The sequence below is a fragment of the Nothobranchius furzeri genome, chromosome 15 (assembly GCF_043380555.1).
Source record: "Nothobranchius furzeri strain GRZ-AD chromosome 15, NfurGRZ-RIMD1, whole genome shotgun sequence".
In the NCBI taxonomy this organism is placed as follows: domain Eukaryota; kingdom Metazoa; phylum Chordata; class Actinopteri; order Cyprinodontiformes; family Nothobranchiidae; genus Nothobranchius; species Nothobranchius furzeri.
In genome coordinates this window covers 39,792,970-39,811,035 of record NC_091755.1, presented here as the reverse complement: position 1 = coordinate 39,811,035, position 18,066 = coordinate 39,792,970, and the positions used below count along the sequence as shown (strand labels likewise).

The 18,066-nt window shown below is 43.3% G+C and overlaps 1 protein-coding gene across 1 annotated transcript in view; it reads right to left on the bottom strand.

Annotated features, from left to right (window-relative positions):
- The window catches only part of LOC107390438 (formin-E), a 56,841-nt gene extending 42,491 nt beyond the window's left edge, over positions 1-14,350 (bottom strand). Inside the window, exons 1-8 of the mRNA XM_015967139.3 lie at positions 13,494-14,350; positions 10,885-10,992; positions 7,341-7,415; positions 5,861-6,034; positions 5,550-5,707; positions 4,033-4,221; positions 3,258-3,858; positions 1,612-1,774 (exon numbers count right to left, since the gene is read on the bottom strand). Coding sequence (XP_015822625.1) covers positions 1,612-1,774; positions 3,258-3,858; positions 4,033-4,221; positions 5,550-5,707; positions 5,861-6,034; positions 7,341-7,415; positions 10,885-10,992; positions 13,494-13,565 — 1,540 coding nt within the window. The 5' untranslated portion in view covers positions 13,566-14,350. The remainder of the gene's footprint in view (positions 1-1,611; positions 1,775-3,257; positions 3,859-4,032; positions 4,222-5,549; positions 5,708-5,860; positions 6,035-7,340; positions 7,416-10,884; positions 10,993-13,493) is intronic.
- Between the last annotated feature and the right edge of the window lie 3,716 nt (positions 14,351-18,066).

Sequence of the window (18,066 nt, the reverse complement as noted above, 5' to 3'; positions counted from 1 at the left end):
TCTGATGGATAATTGAATTGATGCTACTAATCTTGTTCCCTTGTCAGGCCCGTACTGAATACCAGGTTAAACCGCTCAAAGCTGATGAACACCTGTTCAACCCATCCACAACACCACGTTCCAGCAGCACCGTGATTACTGATGGGGAACACTAATTATCACCTACTTTTGTTCCTCCATCATTGTTAATGCTGCTGTAAGCTTATCTAATTAAGGTGAAGTCTCTCTGTTTGTTACGTGTGCGTGTGTGCGTGTGTGTGTGTGTGTGTGTGTGTGTGTGTGTGTGTGTGTGTGTGTGTGTGTGTGTGTGTGTGTGTGTGTGTGTGTGTGTGTGTGTGTGTGTGTGTGTGTGTTGTGAGAATCGCCAGGAGACACACGGAGGCAGAGAGAAAAGATTAACAAATTATTATTTTCATATCTGGCTTCAGGGAGAACTGAATTCTGGGAAATATTCTGTGTGTTTAGACTGCAAAGAGGCAGAGATTGCCTCGAACAAAGTGCAACACTGGAAGTTAATTATCTAGTTTTAGTTAAATTAAATTCTAAATGAAAAGTAGACTCATACACCTAATCATTTGTTGTTTTTGTTACATGTAACAGTCTGGATGTGTATGTTTTTAGTTTATCTTTGTGTGGCATTCTGATTTTTAATGTCCCTAATTGAGATGCGTTTCTGTTATTTGGAACAAAGGAAAAGGGAAATCAACACAGGCAGACTCCTCTTTTTTATCAAGTGTCAGAATGTTCAGAAGCTTGAAGCAGGAAGATGCATGGCCTCGACGTGCCTGCAGGCTGTCACTACTCAGCTTCTGGCACAAGCAAAGGTGAACAAGTCACAGAGTGCTATCAACAAACGTCGGTGTACTCTGTAGGGGACCAGGAGAGGTGCCATTGTCACTTTGATCCCCCATCCATATTTTATGAACATGCAAACTCGAATTATGTTGCCAGTCTGCACAAATTTTCTCCGACGCTATTTAGCAGCCAATACCGCAGCCCTGTCTGTATTTCTGCACAGGGATTGGGCTGCAGAAGGAGCTCTGAGGGCGAGCTCCGGAAGCATCACTCCACAGGCGGAGCCTCAAAGTACACAGGCCTCAGTTAATCACAAGTGAAAGCCTTTAGATGAGAAACAGTTACACTCCATTGTGGCTCTTCAGGGGAAGTCAAGGCCATGCAAACAAGAACCATACTGCCCCCTGGTGGCTGTGATGCAGAAAAGCATCACTACTCTTCAGAGAGCGTCTTCTAAACTAGCACCCTCCCTGCACCCGTCCCCCCTCTCTACCGTCCACTCTTTGCTCCCTCCTCTCCATGACTGATGTAAAGTTGTTGTTATTGTTGTTGTTAGCCTCAAGGGCAACATGCCGATTATCACTTGTAAGTCGCTTTGGACAAAAGCGTCTGCTAAATTCATAAACATACTCTGTTTTAGATGAAGGAAAAATGAGAGGATTCCTGTTTGTATTTGTGTTCACCACGGAAACCGGTTCCGTTACCGGATTCAATCCAGAAGATTCTCACTTAGAAATGTGAAATCCTGCCCTCCAAGAGGATGTGACTTCTGTCTGTGAGCAACTCAAAGCTCAAAGATGTAATCATAGTACTTACTGAAGTTGTGTGCGATCTTTGGGTTGAGCAATATGTGCTGAGAACTGCTCTGCTCCACCACACCAAGTGCCCCGATATCTTTAACAGCAAACTGTTCCAACAAACGGATCGTGTTGATTTCAATCCTGCTGGGTTTTTCTGGAATCCAAAAGGATTTTGTAATCTGGCGAGACGAAACAAGGTAGAAAAGATACGGTTAGAATGTATTAATGATTTTAATCTGAAACAACAATAAAACTAACTTAACCTTTAAAATGAAATAAGATGAACATATAAGACTTCAGGATTCCAGAGATGTAAAAATCACTTTGCCGTAAAGAAACTCATTTAACTAAAAGATAAAATAGGAAAAAAAATTTCACTTCATAAAAAAAAATTACCGTAAATCCTCTAATACAGGCCTGTATTCAATTAACGGCCGGGCATCATATTTTGGCCGGTGTCGGAGTCGGCGGAGGTGAATAATGGCCGTTTTTTTATTGTGGCTGGGTGGAATGTGGTAACAAGCAAGTACGGGGGGCGGTTGTGTCATCCATCTCACTTTTGATTTGCCAGTGATAGACCGCGAGGGTAACTTTAATCATGCGGAGACGAAGAGGAGGTGAAAATTTGATATCAAGTTCAAAAAGAACGTGCTGATTATGCTGCAGAACACTCTGGGGAGCAGTAGCAGGGGTTGTATGAACTAGTCACTAGTCGACTTCACTATAGTGACTTTTTATTCCTGTCATCGACTAGTCGCTGTCACGTGATAATGACCGGCAAGATGCAGTCCACGGAAAAGACAGCAGCCTGCTGTTAGCAGGTGACAAGCTCCTGCGCGTCGGGGGGGCTACGCGCTGTGCCAGAGCGTCGGTACTGACACGCAAGCGTTCATGTCGGTTCATTTCCTTTAATGTTTTCTGTCTTTTATTTGCGCCTGATGAGTTTCGCTGCTGTGGAGCGGGGCGCATCACCTGTTTTGTCCTCGGTGACGCACCTAACTGATGCGGCCGGCGAGCACTCCGCTGTTTTAGCGATCGGTAGATCTTTTAGAACTGCAGTTCAAAGGTAACTCATGAGGTGAATATATGTGAACCCATGTAGCAGTTTCTCTTTAGGATTGAGAGGAGATGCAGGAAGATAATAAACAGGCAGGACAGAAAAATAGTCAAATAAAAACAAGTTAGTTTTTGTACCTGGTGGTTGCAACAAACACACCATTGAAGGTAATCAGAAGTGAGGAACAGAAAATGAAATAATTATTTTAATGTTTAGAGCAGCAGGAACTCCGAGAGGCTGCAGGCGCATCAGTGAGTTTGCGGCCGCTGCGCAGGGGGAGGGGGGAGAGGGCTGAAGCAGAAACTACCGTTGTTAAAAGAAATGTGTTTAACTTTGAAAATGTGGGCGCGATTTTAATTGTCAAAAACTCCAGCGAACCATTAGTTCATTTTGCTCAAATAGAAATAGAGGCCTGCCTCTAATTCTGGTCCTCCTTCCAATAAAGGCCTGGAGCTTGATGAGCTTGAGTCAAATACAGGCCCGGGCCTGTATTCGAGTATTTACGGTATAATTAATCTACGATGATTTTGGCCCACAAGAAAAAACAATTAGACACCACTGTTGTGAGATACAATTAGCCTCTTTTGGTGGGTATTAACCATTACCTTCTCGGAGCTGATGAGGTCCCAATGGAAAGCTTTTGTGCGTAATTTTTTTAAACTGTTTCTCAGTTTCATGGGTATGGGTGGAGGAGCTGGGATGTTTGGGGGTGGAGGCACGTTCATGGCTGAAAAACCCGATTCTTGAGGCTCTGGGATCAAAGAAGAGCCTGCTAGTGGTAAGGGTGGAGGGAAGGAGGGTGACGGTGAGCTTTTAGAGGGAGAAGTTGGGGATTGGATAGGTGGTGTGGGTGAGTCATCAGATCCAGCATGGGGAGCAGTGTTGGAACAACGTTTCGGGAAGGGCTTAGTCTCAGATGAGGGATTGTTTTGACTTGCATCATCTGCTGATGAACCATCTTCTCTATTTGAAGCAAGAGCATAAAAGATGCTTCCCCCAAATTCACCACTAGAGTCAAGCCCTGTGTTGTTCTCATTGGAGTCTTCGGTCGTGCTGGCAGATTTTACGGGCATGGTTTCTGCAAGCCCGTATTCACACCGGGACTTTCTCTTCCACTCTGAACACAGATTGTCAAGTGCCTGGACCCAGGCATCCCGCTCCTTCTGCACAGAGCCAGGACCTTCATCTGGTGCAGGAACCTTGAACCTGTAACGTGTAAATAAAACTTCACCCAGCATCCCTGTTTAAAACATTTTCACTCAAATAAAAAAAAACTAAGATAAAGACTGTTTCACAGAGAGGTCAGACATTGCATTAAAGCAGATTAACTGAAGGTATTATTAACATGTTGCTTCTTTGATATTAATATTCCCTCCGTACTGGTACTTATTCTTGTGGGTGACCAGGGTAAACATGTCAGGTTCATTTGGTTTCTGCACACTGGTGCCACCATCCGACAGATGAATCACGGTGGAAAATGGATCCGAGGATATAACGTCACCATCTGAGGATCGTCGCTGCCTGAATGGAACCATGGTCAGCTGGCCGGGGTGCAACTGGACCTGGTATCTGGGGCGGACAGGAAAGGTGTTGTGCAGACGGGAAAAACAATGTCTGAAAAGTTTGTTTCACAGCAGACATCCTGACCTGCAGGCATGAAATTAGCAAGGGCTGCATTCCACTTCTACAGCTGTTCTAAATGAACGCAGCCCTCATTAAAACGCCTTTGCTTTTCCTACTCATGCAAGTAAAAATGATCTCATCTTTACAGACTTCTTGCAATCTGCATCGATGCTGTCTTTGCACAGAGTTTTGCAATACAATGGGCACTGTTGAATCAGAAACTTTACATTTTCACATTATGGGAGTGCAATAAAATTGGAATGCACTCGAATGGTGAATCTGGCATTCAGATAAAGGAAACACAAGACATAAACAGATAAATAATAACAGTAATAAAAGAAAAAACGGTATAAATCTGGGTGGTGGTGGCTACTCAACGCCTGGGAGTAGCCAAGGCTGAAGGCAAGGAGAAAACAGTTTCTCACAGGGATCATCAGTAGACCTTTCATGAGAATAAGGCTGAAAGGTATTAAGCAAAACTTCAGCCTTAGTGTCGTTCTCCTTGGGCTGCTGGGCTTCCTCCAATACATTTGCCGAAGTTTCATAGCCTAGTGAACTAGACCAAATTCTTGCTTTGCAAAGTTTGGTCTGGGCATGCTCCATTGGAACCTCCGCAGCTCCTACCAGGACTCTGGCTAGCCAATCACAGCTCTCTAGAGGGGTTTCAAACACATAACGAGCTGTGATTGGTCCATAATGGTGGGCCAATCATAGTGCTCTATCTGCTTAGTGAACAAATCACAGAGCTTTATCCGCTTTGTGGGCCAATCAGGGCACTCTACACGCCTGGTGGGTGGGATGATGCAACAGAGTGAAACAAGAGTATGTCACATTCATTGTCCAGTGGAATGTGGAGATCATTTGAAAGACAACGGTAGAACCCGCCCCACAACCGAGAGCCGTCCATGGAGCGTGGCCAGACTAAATAATACATTTATTTAGTCTGGCATGCCAGGCTAGAAGTTTCATATTACATGCCAGATCTTTTCATTCTCACTCATCCTTCCTCACTCGGGATTTTCCTCCTTCATTCTTTGGAAACCCAAGAATTATCTCTTCATTGCCGAGCTGGACAGCTCTGAGTCTAATTAAAGTCACCTAGATTTGGTATTTATTTTAAATGCAGTAATGTTACGCTGCTAAAAAGAAATTTAAAAGAACTTCGGTTTTTTTTTTTTCATTTGGAGCAGTGCAATTGAATATGTGCTTGCATTATAACGGATTGTAGATTTTATATTATGGTCAAGCTGCAGTTAATGAGGATCCTTCCGTACTTCACCCATTTTAATGATGCCAGGCCTCCTCGGTGCAGTAACAAGATGCCTTCACAAAGGCTCTGGGGGGCTTGAGGCTTCACATCTCTCGCTGCACTGTTGTCTGCAGGTTCGCTGTATATGTTGCCATAAATGATCTGATTCACCAACTCCATCATCTGCTCAAAAACAAGACCCATGCATAAATTATTTCCTGATAAAATCATCCATACGGTGTCTCCTAAGGAAAACAACACTGTCATTATGGAGAAAAACAATGTTTACGTTGTATTTGTTTATTTTTATTAGTCAAACGTGATCCCATAACTCACCTTATGTTTGTCTTCCATCGAGGTGGCCTCCAACTCATAATCGTGATGTCCTTTAAAGGAAATGGAGAACCTGGAGCCGACTCCATCATCACAACTCTTGACAACAGAGAATGGAAGTTGGCGCTTGATGATGCCTCTCTCTATGCTGCACAGCATCTTGGTCTTGAAATCAATCTAGATGTTGAGGGCAGGTGGGTTTGAGTTTAGTCAGAGATGTTCAGATATAAAAGACTTTCTAAAGCGTTACACCAGGCACAATGGAAAGAAATACCAACTCGTTTCAAAGCCCAGAGAAAGACGTAGCTCATTAGGAGCAGGAGGAGTGTGGTATAAACTGTAGAGCCAAGACATTTTTAGTGTGATTTTTTATTTTTTATTACAGTGATCCCTCGTTTATCGCGGTAGATGCGTTCCAGACCTGGCCGCGATAGGTGAAAATCCGCGAAGTAGGGACACCATATTTACAGTATTTATTTAACACTTTAAAGTGATAATAAAAAATACAATCAAAATCCGTATACAGTGATCCTGCGCTACTTCGCGGTTCGTTTATCGCGGATTCACAACTTCGCGGATTTTTTCTTTGGAGCCTTATTGGGGGAAATTCGCCGATTCGCAGTATTTTTCACCAATTCGCGGTATTTTTCTATGCGAAATATCAATCGTATTCAGTATTCAGACTTTTAAAACCCTCCCTTTACATAGTACTGTATTTTTACTTGTTTTTTTTTTATAGTTTTATTACAAAAAGTGCATTTTATGATGAAATTGATGGAAAAAAACAGGAATTTCTTGATATTTTGCATAGAAAAAAAATAAAAAAATAGATAAATTCTTAACTTTTAAAAACCTGACTTCTTTGAAATGAAACACAGAATGGTGTGTATATTTTGGTTATTGAATAAGCTAAGATTCATTTAACTTCTGATTCAATAAATAAACTTTTGCTATTAAATGTAATTATCTTAAATTAAACATTAATCTTTGGATTAAAATATAGACCAAGACAGTTAGTGTATGAACTTCTACTGATTGCATTAATATCCTAGATATTTGTGCATAATATAAGTTCATATGCTAATGTCCGATCTTTTCTCAGGATCTAACCAAACTGAAGCAAACAGTGTTAAATCCTAGTATGTAGATCAACCACGCTACATTTGGAAGTGTGCTAGAGGCTGGCTATCAGCAGCTTCTGTCTGGACCATGCATCCCTGGCTGTTTCCATTCAGTGCAAGTCATCAGAGTAAAGTCATGACAAAATATGCACAGATTTGTACTGTGCAATGTGGGTTCATGTAGTTATGCAAGCTAAACCAACATGTGTTTTGCTTATGAAAATTCTCAATGAATTAATAAATAAATATGCATTTTGTATTTTTTTACTAGGTAAATGTTTTTGAATTGGTGAAGGTGCGAGCACTTCTGCCCTGCAGGGAAGTTGGCTCAATTTTCAGTCGGATGTGGGAGAATAACTCACCTGAAGAACTCGCTTCTGCCACCTGTAGCGGCTGTGCTTATGAACACTGAAGTTATACTGTGGGGGCGGCTGCTCCTGAAACAGTAATCAGAGAAAAAAAAGATATTCTTTGATAAAGGTATTCAACACATTGTGAGAGCTTAAACTTCCTCTACAAAACTGTTTGATGAAAGATAATTATAACCCTCCCCATCACTTAGCTCTTAGTACATGAAAAAGGGAAACCCACATTTAGAACTGAGCCAGCCGGCTGGGCAGCATATTAGTACGGCGTTATTGAAGGAGCAGAGGCGGAAATGTGTGGAACATAAAACCCGTTTCCTTGTTGCAGCCTGGACTTTTCAAGTAGGGCAGAAAGATGTGATTCTAATGTTTAAAAAGCAAAGATGAAGCATAGAGAAAACGATCAGAGGTGTGACCAAGTCACTGCTTTGTAGGTCACAAGTCTTTCCAGTCAAGTCTTGAGTCAAGCCCAAGTCAAAGACAACCAAGTCCAAGTCAAGTCCAAAGTCAATGATATGGAAGTCCAAGTCAAGTCCAAGTCCTTAACTTTGAATTTTCAAGTCATAACCAAGTCATCTGTCCAACTTCTATTTAATGGCAATGATAATAAATAAATTCCAGAATAAAAGCTTCATTTATTTGCTGAAACAAGCAGAAAGAGCAACTGAACCTGATGACAAACAAAGAGCTGCTGCATTCAGCAGAACAAGATCAAACCCAGAACGATGGATGAATTATGATTTTTGTCCATGTCGTGTCACTTTTGTGTTAAAATATCAAATATGCTCAAGTCATCAACAAGTCAACAGATGCAAGTCGAATCAAGTCGCCAGTCATTGGCGTTCAAGTCCGAGTCAAGTCTTAAGTCTTTATAGATTTTATCAAGTCAAATCAGAAGTCATTAAAATAATGACTCGAGTCTGACTCAAGTCCAAGTCATGTGACTCGAGTCCACACCTCTGGAAAATATATGGATGAAAAGTCATAAGAAATCAACTTTCTCAAATGCTAACACAAGTTCAAAGAAAAGGTTGTGTTTTATTCATATCACCTCCATGTGTCTGTAGAAAAAGTGACTATTATGTTAAACAAGTTAAACAAGCAGCCATCCTGCGTGGGGAACTTCAGAGTAACTGCTTTTTTATTCACATACAGCTGTTATAGAGGGACGTCATTGAGTTCACTTTGTTTATTTATCTCTTCCTTTTGCTTCATGTTTGCTCTCATCACAATCATTATCATGTTCCTCTTCCTTAGCCCTGACCAATACATCAAAATAAAACAGAAGAACCTCAAAGAGGCTGACAGAAGTACCCATAACAGCAAATAGGGGCAAAAGGTGTCATTAAAACAACATGTTATAGGATAAAAGACAGCATGTTTTCAAAAGCCACAGCTTGGAACGTCACCACACCAGATAAATAAAATGGAGTCTTCATCCATCTCTTAAAGTGACAATGTGTAGTTTTTACCATTAATCTCTGGAAACATCCAGCAAAATGTTGTTGTAAATTCATAAAAAAGATACCGTTTCATAACATATAACCATAAAAATCTGTTCTAAAATACATGGGAGCGGCTCTAAGTCCCTGGGTGACGCCATATTAGATGCCATGTTTCCTTCTACGGAAGCCCATGAGGACAGAATGTATTAACTGATTTGTAACAAATGGTTACAAAACTTTCATCGATAAACATTGTTGTTTTACACATTTACCTTGAGCTGTGATAAGACAAATCCCCCACAAAGCAATGAAGACAGATGCTGTGAAAACCCGACCTTTCATGTTTGAGGTGCTTTTTGCATAGCAAAGCTACCCCCTGTCGGGAGCAATTCTGTATTGCCCTTTTTTCCCTTCCCCCCATTTATCCTCATGTCACCCTTTTCTATCTAACTGAAATGAGCGCCTTGAATGGCAATCCTCATGGTCTGCCTGTCCACAAAACTAAACAATCAATGATGAACAAAAGTCTGCTTCTAGACCTGCAGAAATAGAAAAACAAACAAAAAAGGGGACACACAACAATACAACAAGAGCAGACTATCACTGGGTCAACTTGATGAGGAAATATGACATCAACATTGTTTTACTGAACAATCACATGATAATAAATCATAGTGCATTTAGTGCCAACCACAGCCTTAAGACATGTGTTGAATGTGCCCAAGTCCATACTTATGAGAGCACCATGTGAGCACCTGTGTGTGTACACGCGCTTGTGTATGTAAGGTTTCTCTATAGAAGCGTCCAATAGAGAGTGTGAGGGGCTACAGATCTGCCCCCCAAAGATGCGTAGGAGATGGAGGGAGTTCCAAGCCCCAGAGATCCAGGAGCTGACCCAGAGCACAGGCACCCCAGGGAGACTGCAACCAGAAAAGCCTCAGTCCCCCTCGAGAGGCGCAGTGGATTGCCCCGGGGGGCCACAACCAGCAGCCAGTAGAGCCCCGAGAGATAACAGTGGCAAGCCCCAAGGGTCGCCTGCAGCCTCCTACCTCCAAGCCGGCCGAGCCCGGAACCCAGTGACCCGGGACCCAGCGGCGACCAGCCCCGCTGGGGACCCAACAGAGCCCAGGGACTCAGATCCCATCAGGCAGCCACCGGGATTGATCAGGCAGACTCCAAAAATCTTAAACCCCCTGACCCGGGAGCCGCGAACACTCAGGCGGACCAAGGCACCACACCCCACACCAAATGTGGCTGGGGGAGGGGAGGCGAAGATGTGTAGCAGCACAAGAAGTCCCAGGAGAGGGGTGGAGTCCAAGATCCCACCTGACATATATAGCCATTCACAGACACAGTCACACACTCCCTCCCTATTGCTCACACATACACATACAACCCAGTATTTACAAAAATGAACACCAGACACCCAGTCACGCTCCCCATACACACCCTATTTACTCTGGTCCTTGATGCTTGTCTGACTTCCAGAAGAATGTCATTCCACAATTTGGGGGTCAAGACCGAGAAAACCTTCTAGTCCTACGTTTTACTAGTAGAATATTTAGTAAACCTTCTGCGATGACCCAAGTGCATGTGAAGGGATGTATCGGGTGAGTAGGTTAGATAAATAGGTTAAGGTGCTACCTTGCAGGGACTTAAATACAAAACAAGCAGCTTCATACTCACCCAAAAAAGAACTATAGCTGCCTGGCTAACTCCCTAGCAAAGGGCGATAAAGTAATCCAAGTGCAAAGTAACAAAGGCATAGGCTTAAGTCAGCCTGCAGTACCTCGCCTAAGCAGGAAAATAGGCATTGCTGTCAATTGTGAGGATACATATGAAATTTGACCTTGTGCTTCAAAAAATGACCCAAGTCATAGCAAGTATATAAATAAAATGGGCCTAGGAAAGGCTCCTGTGGTATCCCCAGGTGAAATCACTGCAAGATGTTAACAAATCACCTAATCTTATAAACTTCTATCCAACAAAGTCTCTTTAGAACAAATTATGAACATAAATAAAACATTCTATTAGTGAAAAAGAATAATAACAGTTGAAACCTGAGTATTTTGATTGTAAACACAATGGACACCTACTTTGCAGAGCTGCTCCCGCTCTTTTCTGGCCTCATCCAAAGCAGCCTCGATGGACATTTCTCCATTCTTGACCTTTTTCATGATGCTCAGCTGCATTTCATTGCTCAGCTGACGGCACAAGAAAATAGCACACATGCAGTGTATTAATATTACACGGTATAGCACATGCGAGTGTTTAGCCTTGATATGTTAGATAAATGCATGTCTATAAAACCTAAAAGGTAAAGAATTTTGTTTTTTGAGGATTTTGTGTTACTGTAATAATGCTAGTCTAGGAATCTAGACAGACCGTAGCACAAACCAAATGATTTTGCTCTGCAGGTCGGTCAAGCCACACTCCACAGGAACCTCAGCAGCCCAAACCAGCATCCTGCTGTGGCAATAACAGCGTTCCATTTGTTTAGTGGGCCAATCACAGTGCTTTATCGGTTTGGTGGGTGGGATGTTACTGAGACTGAGCAAAACTAGGATGGGGATGGTGAATTTGAAATGGCTTTATCATCAACATTGGACTATTTACTCTTGGGGTTTTCTCTGAGTCAAGAGCAGATAGAGGTACTAAGTCCTTTATTTACAAAAAGGGTTCATTTGCATCTTCTTCAACGGTGCATGGCGAACTGCCCTGTTGACTGGCATTCATAGTGGTGAGTACATCATGTTGTTTGTTGTCCAATAGCATGTTGAGACAGTTTGAAAGACAATCATAGATTCTGCCCCAGGACTGAGATCTGTCCATGGGTCATGGCCAGACTATGCATTTGCATATATAGGATGACTTGCCAGGCTATAACAATGTTTCTTCACAATAAATCTGACATTGATTGAAAGTCTGATTAGTCAAATTCACAATCAGATGTAACTTTTGAGGACTGTGCATTAAAGGACAAGCAACACCACTAAATGTAGGTAATGCCCTTCAAAAACATGCTTAAAATCCCATAGAATATTCTCCTTTGGGTATTCATTCTTGTTTTGAGCTTGGGTCCAACTGGTCAGTTTTTTCTATGGCATGACATCCCATTCCCATCCCATCCATTGGTGTGTTTGAAGGTGTTGGTCACACTAGCACAGTGGTACCCCACCTTACTCCCTTTGCGTATGTCCAAGACGAGCCTGGACCCAGAACCCCAACTCCTTCCCTCATACACATATTAAAAGTGATCAGTTACAAACTTTATACAAACATACATACAGTCATGCAGAGTCTGGATTATACTATTCGGTGTGTTGATGACATTTTTATAAATGTCATTTTTGCTAATGTCATGGGCGGGCATTGTACCGATCTGTCATGGTGAAGAGAGAGCTGAGCCAGAAGGCTGGGCTGGGCTCTCCCTTAGGGATATGGTGAGAAGCTCAGTCATCCAGGAGGGGCTCGGAGTAGACCCGCTGCTCCTCCACATCGAGAGGAGCAAGTTGAGGTGGCTCGGGCATCTGGTCAGGATGCCTCATGGATGCCTCTGTGGTGAATTTTCCAGTTACGTCCAAACTGCTGAAGACTTAAAGGCACGCTGGAGGGACTACGACTTTGGATTGCCAGGGAACGCCTTAGGTATCCCCCGGAGGAGCTGGCCCAAGTAGTTGGGGAGAGGGAAGTCTGGACCTCACTACTTAAGTTATTGCCCTTGCAACCCGACCATGGATAAACGGCCAAAAATGAATGGATGGATGGATGGATGGATGGATGGATGGATGGATGGATTGATTGATGGATGGATGGATGGATGGATGGATGGATGGATTGATGATTTTTGCAAGTGTAATATTGGTAAACTCACAATCTCAGCAAAGACTAAATAGTATGAACTCCCTGTAATACAATGGGGACCTAGCTAGGAGGTTGGGAACCACTGCTCTAGCACATACATCATATAAAAGATACTCTACGCCAGTTTCATTGTTGCAGTCATAAACCTGCTGAAACACACCTGACAGCTCAAAACAACCGGAAGGTCACCAGGTAGCTTGGTACCTTTAGGGGTTCGACTCACACGTTTAGCTGTGTTGCTCATTCCACTGGTGCACAATCCTTACAGGTGATGCCTGGCAGTAAGGAATCAGGCTTTCCTAAACTATATCATTTACTGAGGATATTTTAATATATTAATACGCAACCAAACACAAATATTATTAATTCTTGTATTAAGTTTAGATTATTGATAATAAAATATGTTACTAATTCAAATCTGTTGGACCACCTCTAATAATTTTTTGCTCGTTTACTATTGCTACCATCATATATCTATTTCCCAGCATGATTCCTATTTCATGAGGTAGATACCATGTCTCAGCCAAAGGTCAGCCAAAAGCGTGTTATAGTTAATTATGCTCTAACGGGAAAACTGAAACTTTCATAAACTAGTAATGTCAGATTTCTAAGTAAAGGAGCTCTTCTGTAGTGGGAAAGTATTAACATAGGGGAAGTAAGAATGAATTGGGGAAGTAACGCTTGTTTGAAAGAGTCCCGTAAACTAAAGAAAAACCTGCTGAGCAGGACCGTACTGTTTAGTCTGCAGCCAAGAATTTAAACGCTGTTGTTGCTCATCAGCAGAAGAACTGGTTATACGATGACATGAAAACATGTTAACTAAAGCAACAGAGTTACCTACCTGAGGAAAGCGTCTGGTGGGGTCTTCTGTCCTGGACAGATTGTCCTTCTTCTTTAATCCTAAACTTGGCATTGCAGGTGTTACAATTACAGTTTCCCACCTGATTTACGAAGGCTTTCATTTGCTCGTCATGCAATTCTTCAGCAGAGGTCTGCTTCCGAAACCGGACAAGCAGTGATTTGTGTAATTCATTAGAACCGCCTTCTTTCAGGTAGTCGCTGCGTGGTTGGTCACACCCATGTGGTGTAGAGGCTTTCTCAGCTCTATACTTGCCTCTACTTGCAGCATAATGTTTCAGATCCTGCTTTTGTTATCTAGGTGAGGGCTTTGAGAAACAGGAAGTTGGAAACATTAGCATCTCACTTCTGATGAACTGTAAAGTCTACAGTATTGTTTCTCATTCAGATGGAAAATGTTAAAATCATATGCAAATTTAAACTCTTTTTTTCATAATGCATTAACTTTTTATCATTTTAGGCTGGAAAATGCTCACAGCTGGAAGAGTCTGGAGAGAAGTGACAGCATGTTGCAGACGTTTTGTTTAAGGGTGACGATGCGTTGGGAGCGTTGGGTTTGCTGACAGCTCCGGGCGACTGAACCACATGTGACAAACAAAACAGGCAGAAAGTCAGTTTTCATGTTTGCTCAAAAAATTTTCTGATGTTCTGCTTTGTTGTTGTTTCAATATTTGCTTTAGATATTTTATCAGCAAGTGTTTTTTTCCCAGATGTACCTGAAGGCCACACATGTGTGTGGATCATTCATAAGAATGAAATAAAAGTACTTACGTAATCCTGTTCACGGTTCTGGGTTCCAATCAGAACAGGAGAGAGGATGTCCACGTCTGATTTTTTCAAAATAAAAGTTGTTAAACATTTTGGACTATGTTGGTACACTAAGGTGGGTGTGCACACGTGTGTGTGTGTGTGGGTGGGTGGGTGGGTGGGTGTGTGTGTGTGTGTGTGTGTGTGTGTGTGTGCGTGCGCGCGCGCACAACTGGCCATCTGGCATATCTGGCCTCATCTCGGTGGGCCATTTATCCAAAGTGGGCCGCCAACCTCCCTGCGTGGTGGTTGGCAGAAACACTTTGGGTAATCCCTCGATCCTACACGTGCATGTGTGTGTGCACGCTTGCTTGCATGCATGCATGTGTGTGTACTTTGTAACTTAATAATCAAACTGACAAAAACAAACAGATTCATAGAGGCCTCTACTTTCTGGGTAAATACTCTTACTCTGAAGTTCTTTGGTTCCACAGCCCATAAAATTGTTTTAACAAATACAGCATTAAGACGTAGTTACATTAAAACCTAAACGTTTGCCGCCAGCGCTCATTGGAAATGTAAAAGTTCTCCATGGCTCAGATTTTCTAGCAGTAAAAGGCTTGTCTTTCTTTGCTGTAACAGTTTCCTTTTTTTTATGTTGCCCAAAAAAAGAACCTTTGGGTCGTGAGTGTGTGTCTCTGTTCATGGCAGATTTACAGAACATGACTTCACGTCTACTGTGGACAAAGAAAATGGAATTTCCAACTTGCTGAGGCTTCTCCCAGCATTTCTACCGCAATTACACGAGTGAGCGGGCAACAGGATCTAGCACTCAGCTAGTCCTTCTTAAGTGTTCAGCAACTAGTTAGACAAGTAATGAGTGAGGACGTGTGGGGGAATCCTTTACAGCAGTTACATGGAGGCCATGAGGGGAAACCCCCTGGTGAGAACACTTTTGGTAATCCCTCGGTCCTGTCAAGTGTGGAGTACAAAGAAAAACATCTCATTTACTATTTTGTGGAGATGGAAACTGCATATTTTTAATTTTTTGAAAATTTTGATGTTTTCTCACAGGTGTTCGACACAATTTCTGAGCTGTCTTCATAATTTGCTTGAAAATACAGATGATTGGTGGTTTGTTGGGGTCTGAGATAATAAGATATGAGCTAATCAGTGATCCTTCTTGGCCTGTGACCTCCACATCAACTACAGAATCCTAAGTGGTCACTGGCCTACAGGCTAGAGTGGGAGGCATCAAAAGGTTCTCTAAGGTCTGAGAGTTGTGTCAGCAGGTATGTTCAGGTGATTCAGGTGAGCAACATCTTCTTTCTGAGGCTGATATGGTGATGTTGCCAGCGCGTGCCGGTGAGTGTAGCGGTGGCAAGGATCCACATGCGGGTGAGGGAAGCAGGCAGGCAGACAAACCAGAACGAGTAAGAGTCTTTAATTATGGACACACGCTGGACAATGAAACAATGATCCAACACGAGACACAGAACTGAAGGGGTTTAAATACAAGAGGGCTGGGAGCTTGGGTGATTGGAAAACGAGAGGCGGGACTGCTGGTCTGACTGGGGGCGAGTCCAGGCTGGTGCGCCGAGCCGGGGCAGTGGCGAGCTTGCGGCTTCGTCCTGGGACACAGGGTTGCGGTGGAGCGCGGCATCCTTCCTCACGCCGTGGACCAACTCCGGGGAGCACACAGCCAGTCTGGTACCCACATAGCAGGAGCGGTCTAGCAGCGTCTCCCGGTCCAACCTCTTCTCTGGCTCCGGGAGGATGGAGAGGATCGCCGAGGCTGAAGTTCGGTGACGGCGCCTGCAGCGAGGCGACACCGGAAGAGGAGAAGCCGGCAGGTGGTCCGAGGAGAGGAATTGGAGCAGGCACTCCCAGGGGAGAATCTCCCCGCTGGATCCTTTAGTGGGTTGGATCATTCTGCCAGCGCGTGCCGGTGAGTGTAGCGGTGGCAAGGATCCACATGCGGGTGAGGGAAGCAGGCAGGCAGACAAACCAGAACGAGTAAGAGTCTTTAATTATGAACACACGCTGGACGATGAAACAATGATCCAACACGAGACACAGAACTGAAGGGGTTTAAATGCAAGAGGGCTGGGAGCTTGGGTGATTGGAAAACGAGAGGCGGGTGGGAGCGATTAACAGAGACACATGGCTGAACCAAACAGGGAGACAGGACAGGGTGTGACAGATGTCATATTATTAATCCCCTCAAAGATTATTTTCTGGTTCATTACAATAAATTTCATATATGATCCTTCAACTGTTGATGTATTTACCTCTATATAAAACTGAATAACAGGCCTGAAGCTACGGTTCCATATTGTTTGAAATCAACAACAATAGTCCCACTTCCCAAGTCTACTACAATCAACAGTCTCAATGATTACAGACCCATAGCACTCACACCGGTGGTGACCAAGTGCTTTGAGAAGCTGGTGCAAAAACATATCAAGGACTTCCTCCCACCCAGCATGGATCCCTGCCAGTTTGCATATAAAGCAAACAGGTCTACTGAGGATGCCATATCTAATGCTCTCCACTCCTCTTTGCAACATCTGGAGAACCCCGGCACCTCCGTTAGAATGCTTTTTATTGATTTTAGCTCTGCTTTTAATACCATTATCCCGAACATCCTTGTAGCCAAGTTGATTAACCTGAACCTCACCCCTACCACCTGTGGCTGGATCAAAGATTTCCTCACCAATCGCCCACAGGCTGTCAGGTTTGGTGACAAGCGGTCATCCACTCTGATGCTCAGCACTGGTTCCCCTCAGGGCTGTGTGCTAAGCCCCCTGCTGTTCACCATCTACACCCATGACTGCATTCCTATTCATCGCTCTAATAAGATTATTAAGTTTGCAGATGACACCACTCTTGTAGGTCTTATCCAAAACAACGATGACGCAGCATACAGAGATGAGGTTTGCCATTTATCAGAATGGTGTGATGATCATAACCTCTCTCTTAACATCAAGAAGACCAAGGAGATGGTTATTGACTTCCGAAGGAGTAAGGATGCCTCCCGCCCTCTCTGCATTAAAGGAGCTGAGGTGGAGAGAGTTCCCTCATTTAAGTTTCTCGGGATTTACATCTCTGAGGATCTGTCATGGACAATCAATACCACTGCCTTGGTCAAAAAAGCACAACAGCGGCTGCACTTCTTGAGAGTCCTGAAGTGGAATAGGCTGCAGACCAACCTCTTGGTGTCTTTTTATCGAGCAGTCATTGAGAGCGTGATGACTTACGCTATCCCTGTGTGGTACGCGGGGTGCACAGTAGCTGATAAAAATAGATACCAGAGGGTCATTAGAGCAGCGGAAAAGGTGATTGGATGCACCCTTCCCTCCTTGGACACTATCGCCCTGCAGAGGTGTCTCACTAGAGCAAGGACCATCTCCAGGGACATTTACCACCCAAGCCACTACCTTTTTGCCATGCTGCCATCTGGGAAAAGGTTCAGATCCCTCAGCTGCAGGACCGACAGACTGAGGAAGAGTTTCTTTCCCTGGGCTATTAGAACCCTGAATGGACAGAAAAATCAACCCTATTGATATTATTTATTGTATTTTGTAATGTTTTTGTTTTTTATTGCATGGTGCATATTGTACTTGTTTTAACTATTTTTCTTAGTATTTTTAGCGGATGCCTAATGTGGAGCTCTAGGAAATTTCGTTGAATGTGCAATCATTTAATGACAATAAAGGATATCTAATCTAATCTAATCTAATCATAACATGCAAGGGAGGATGGATTGTCCTGAATCAGGAGTTTGGACCTTGAACTGACATCTTAGG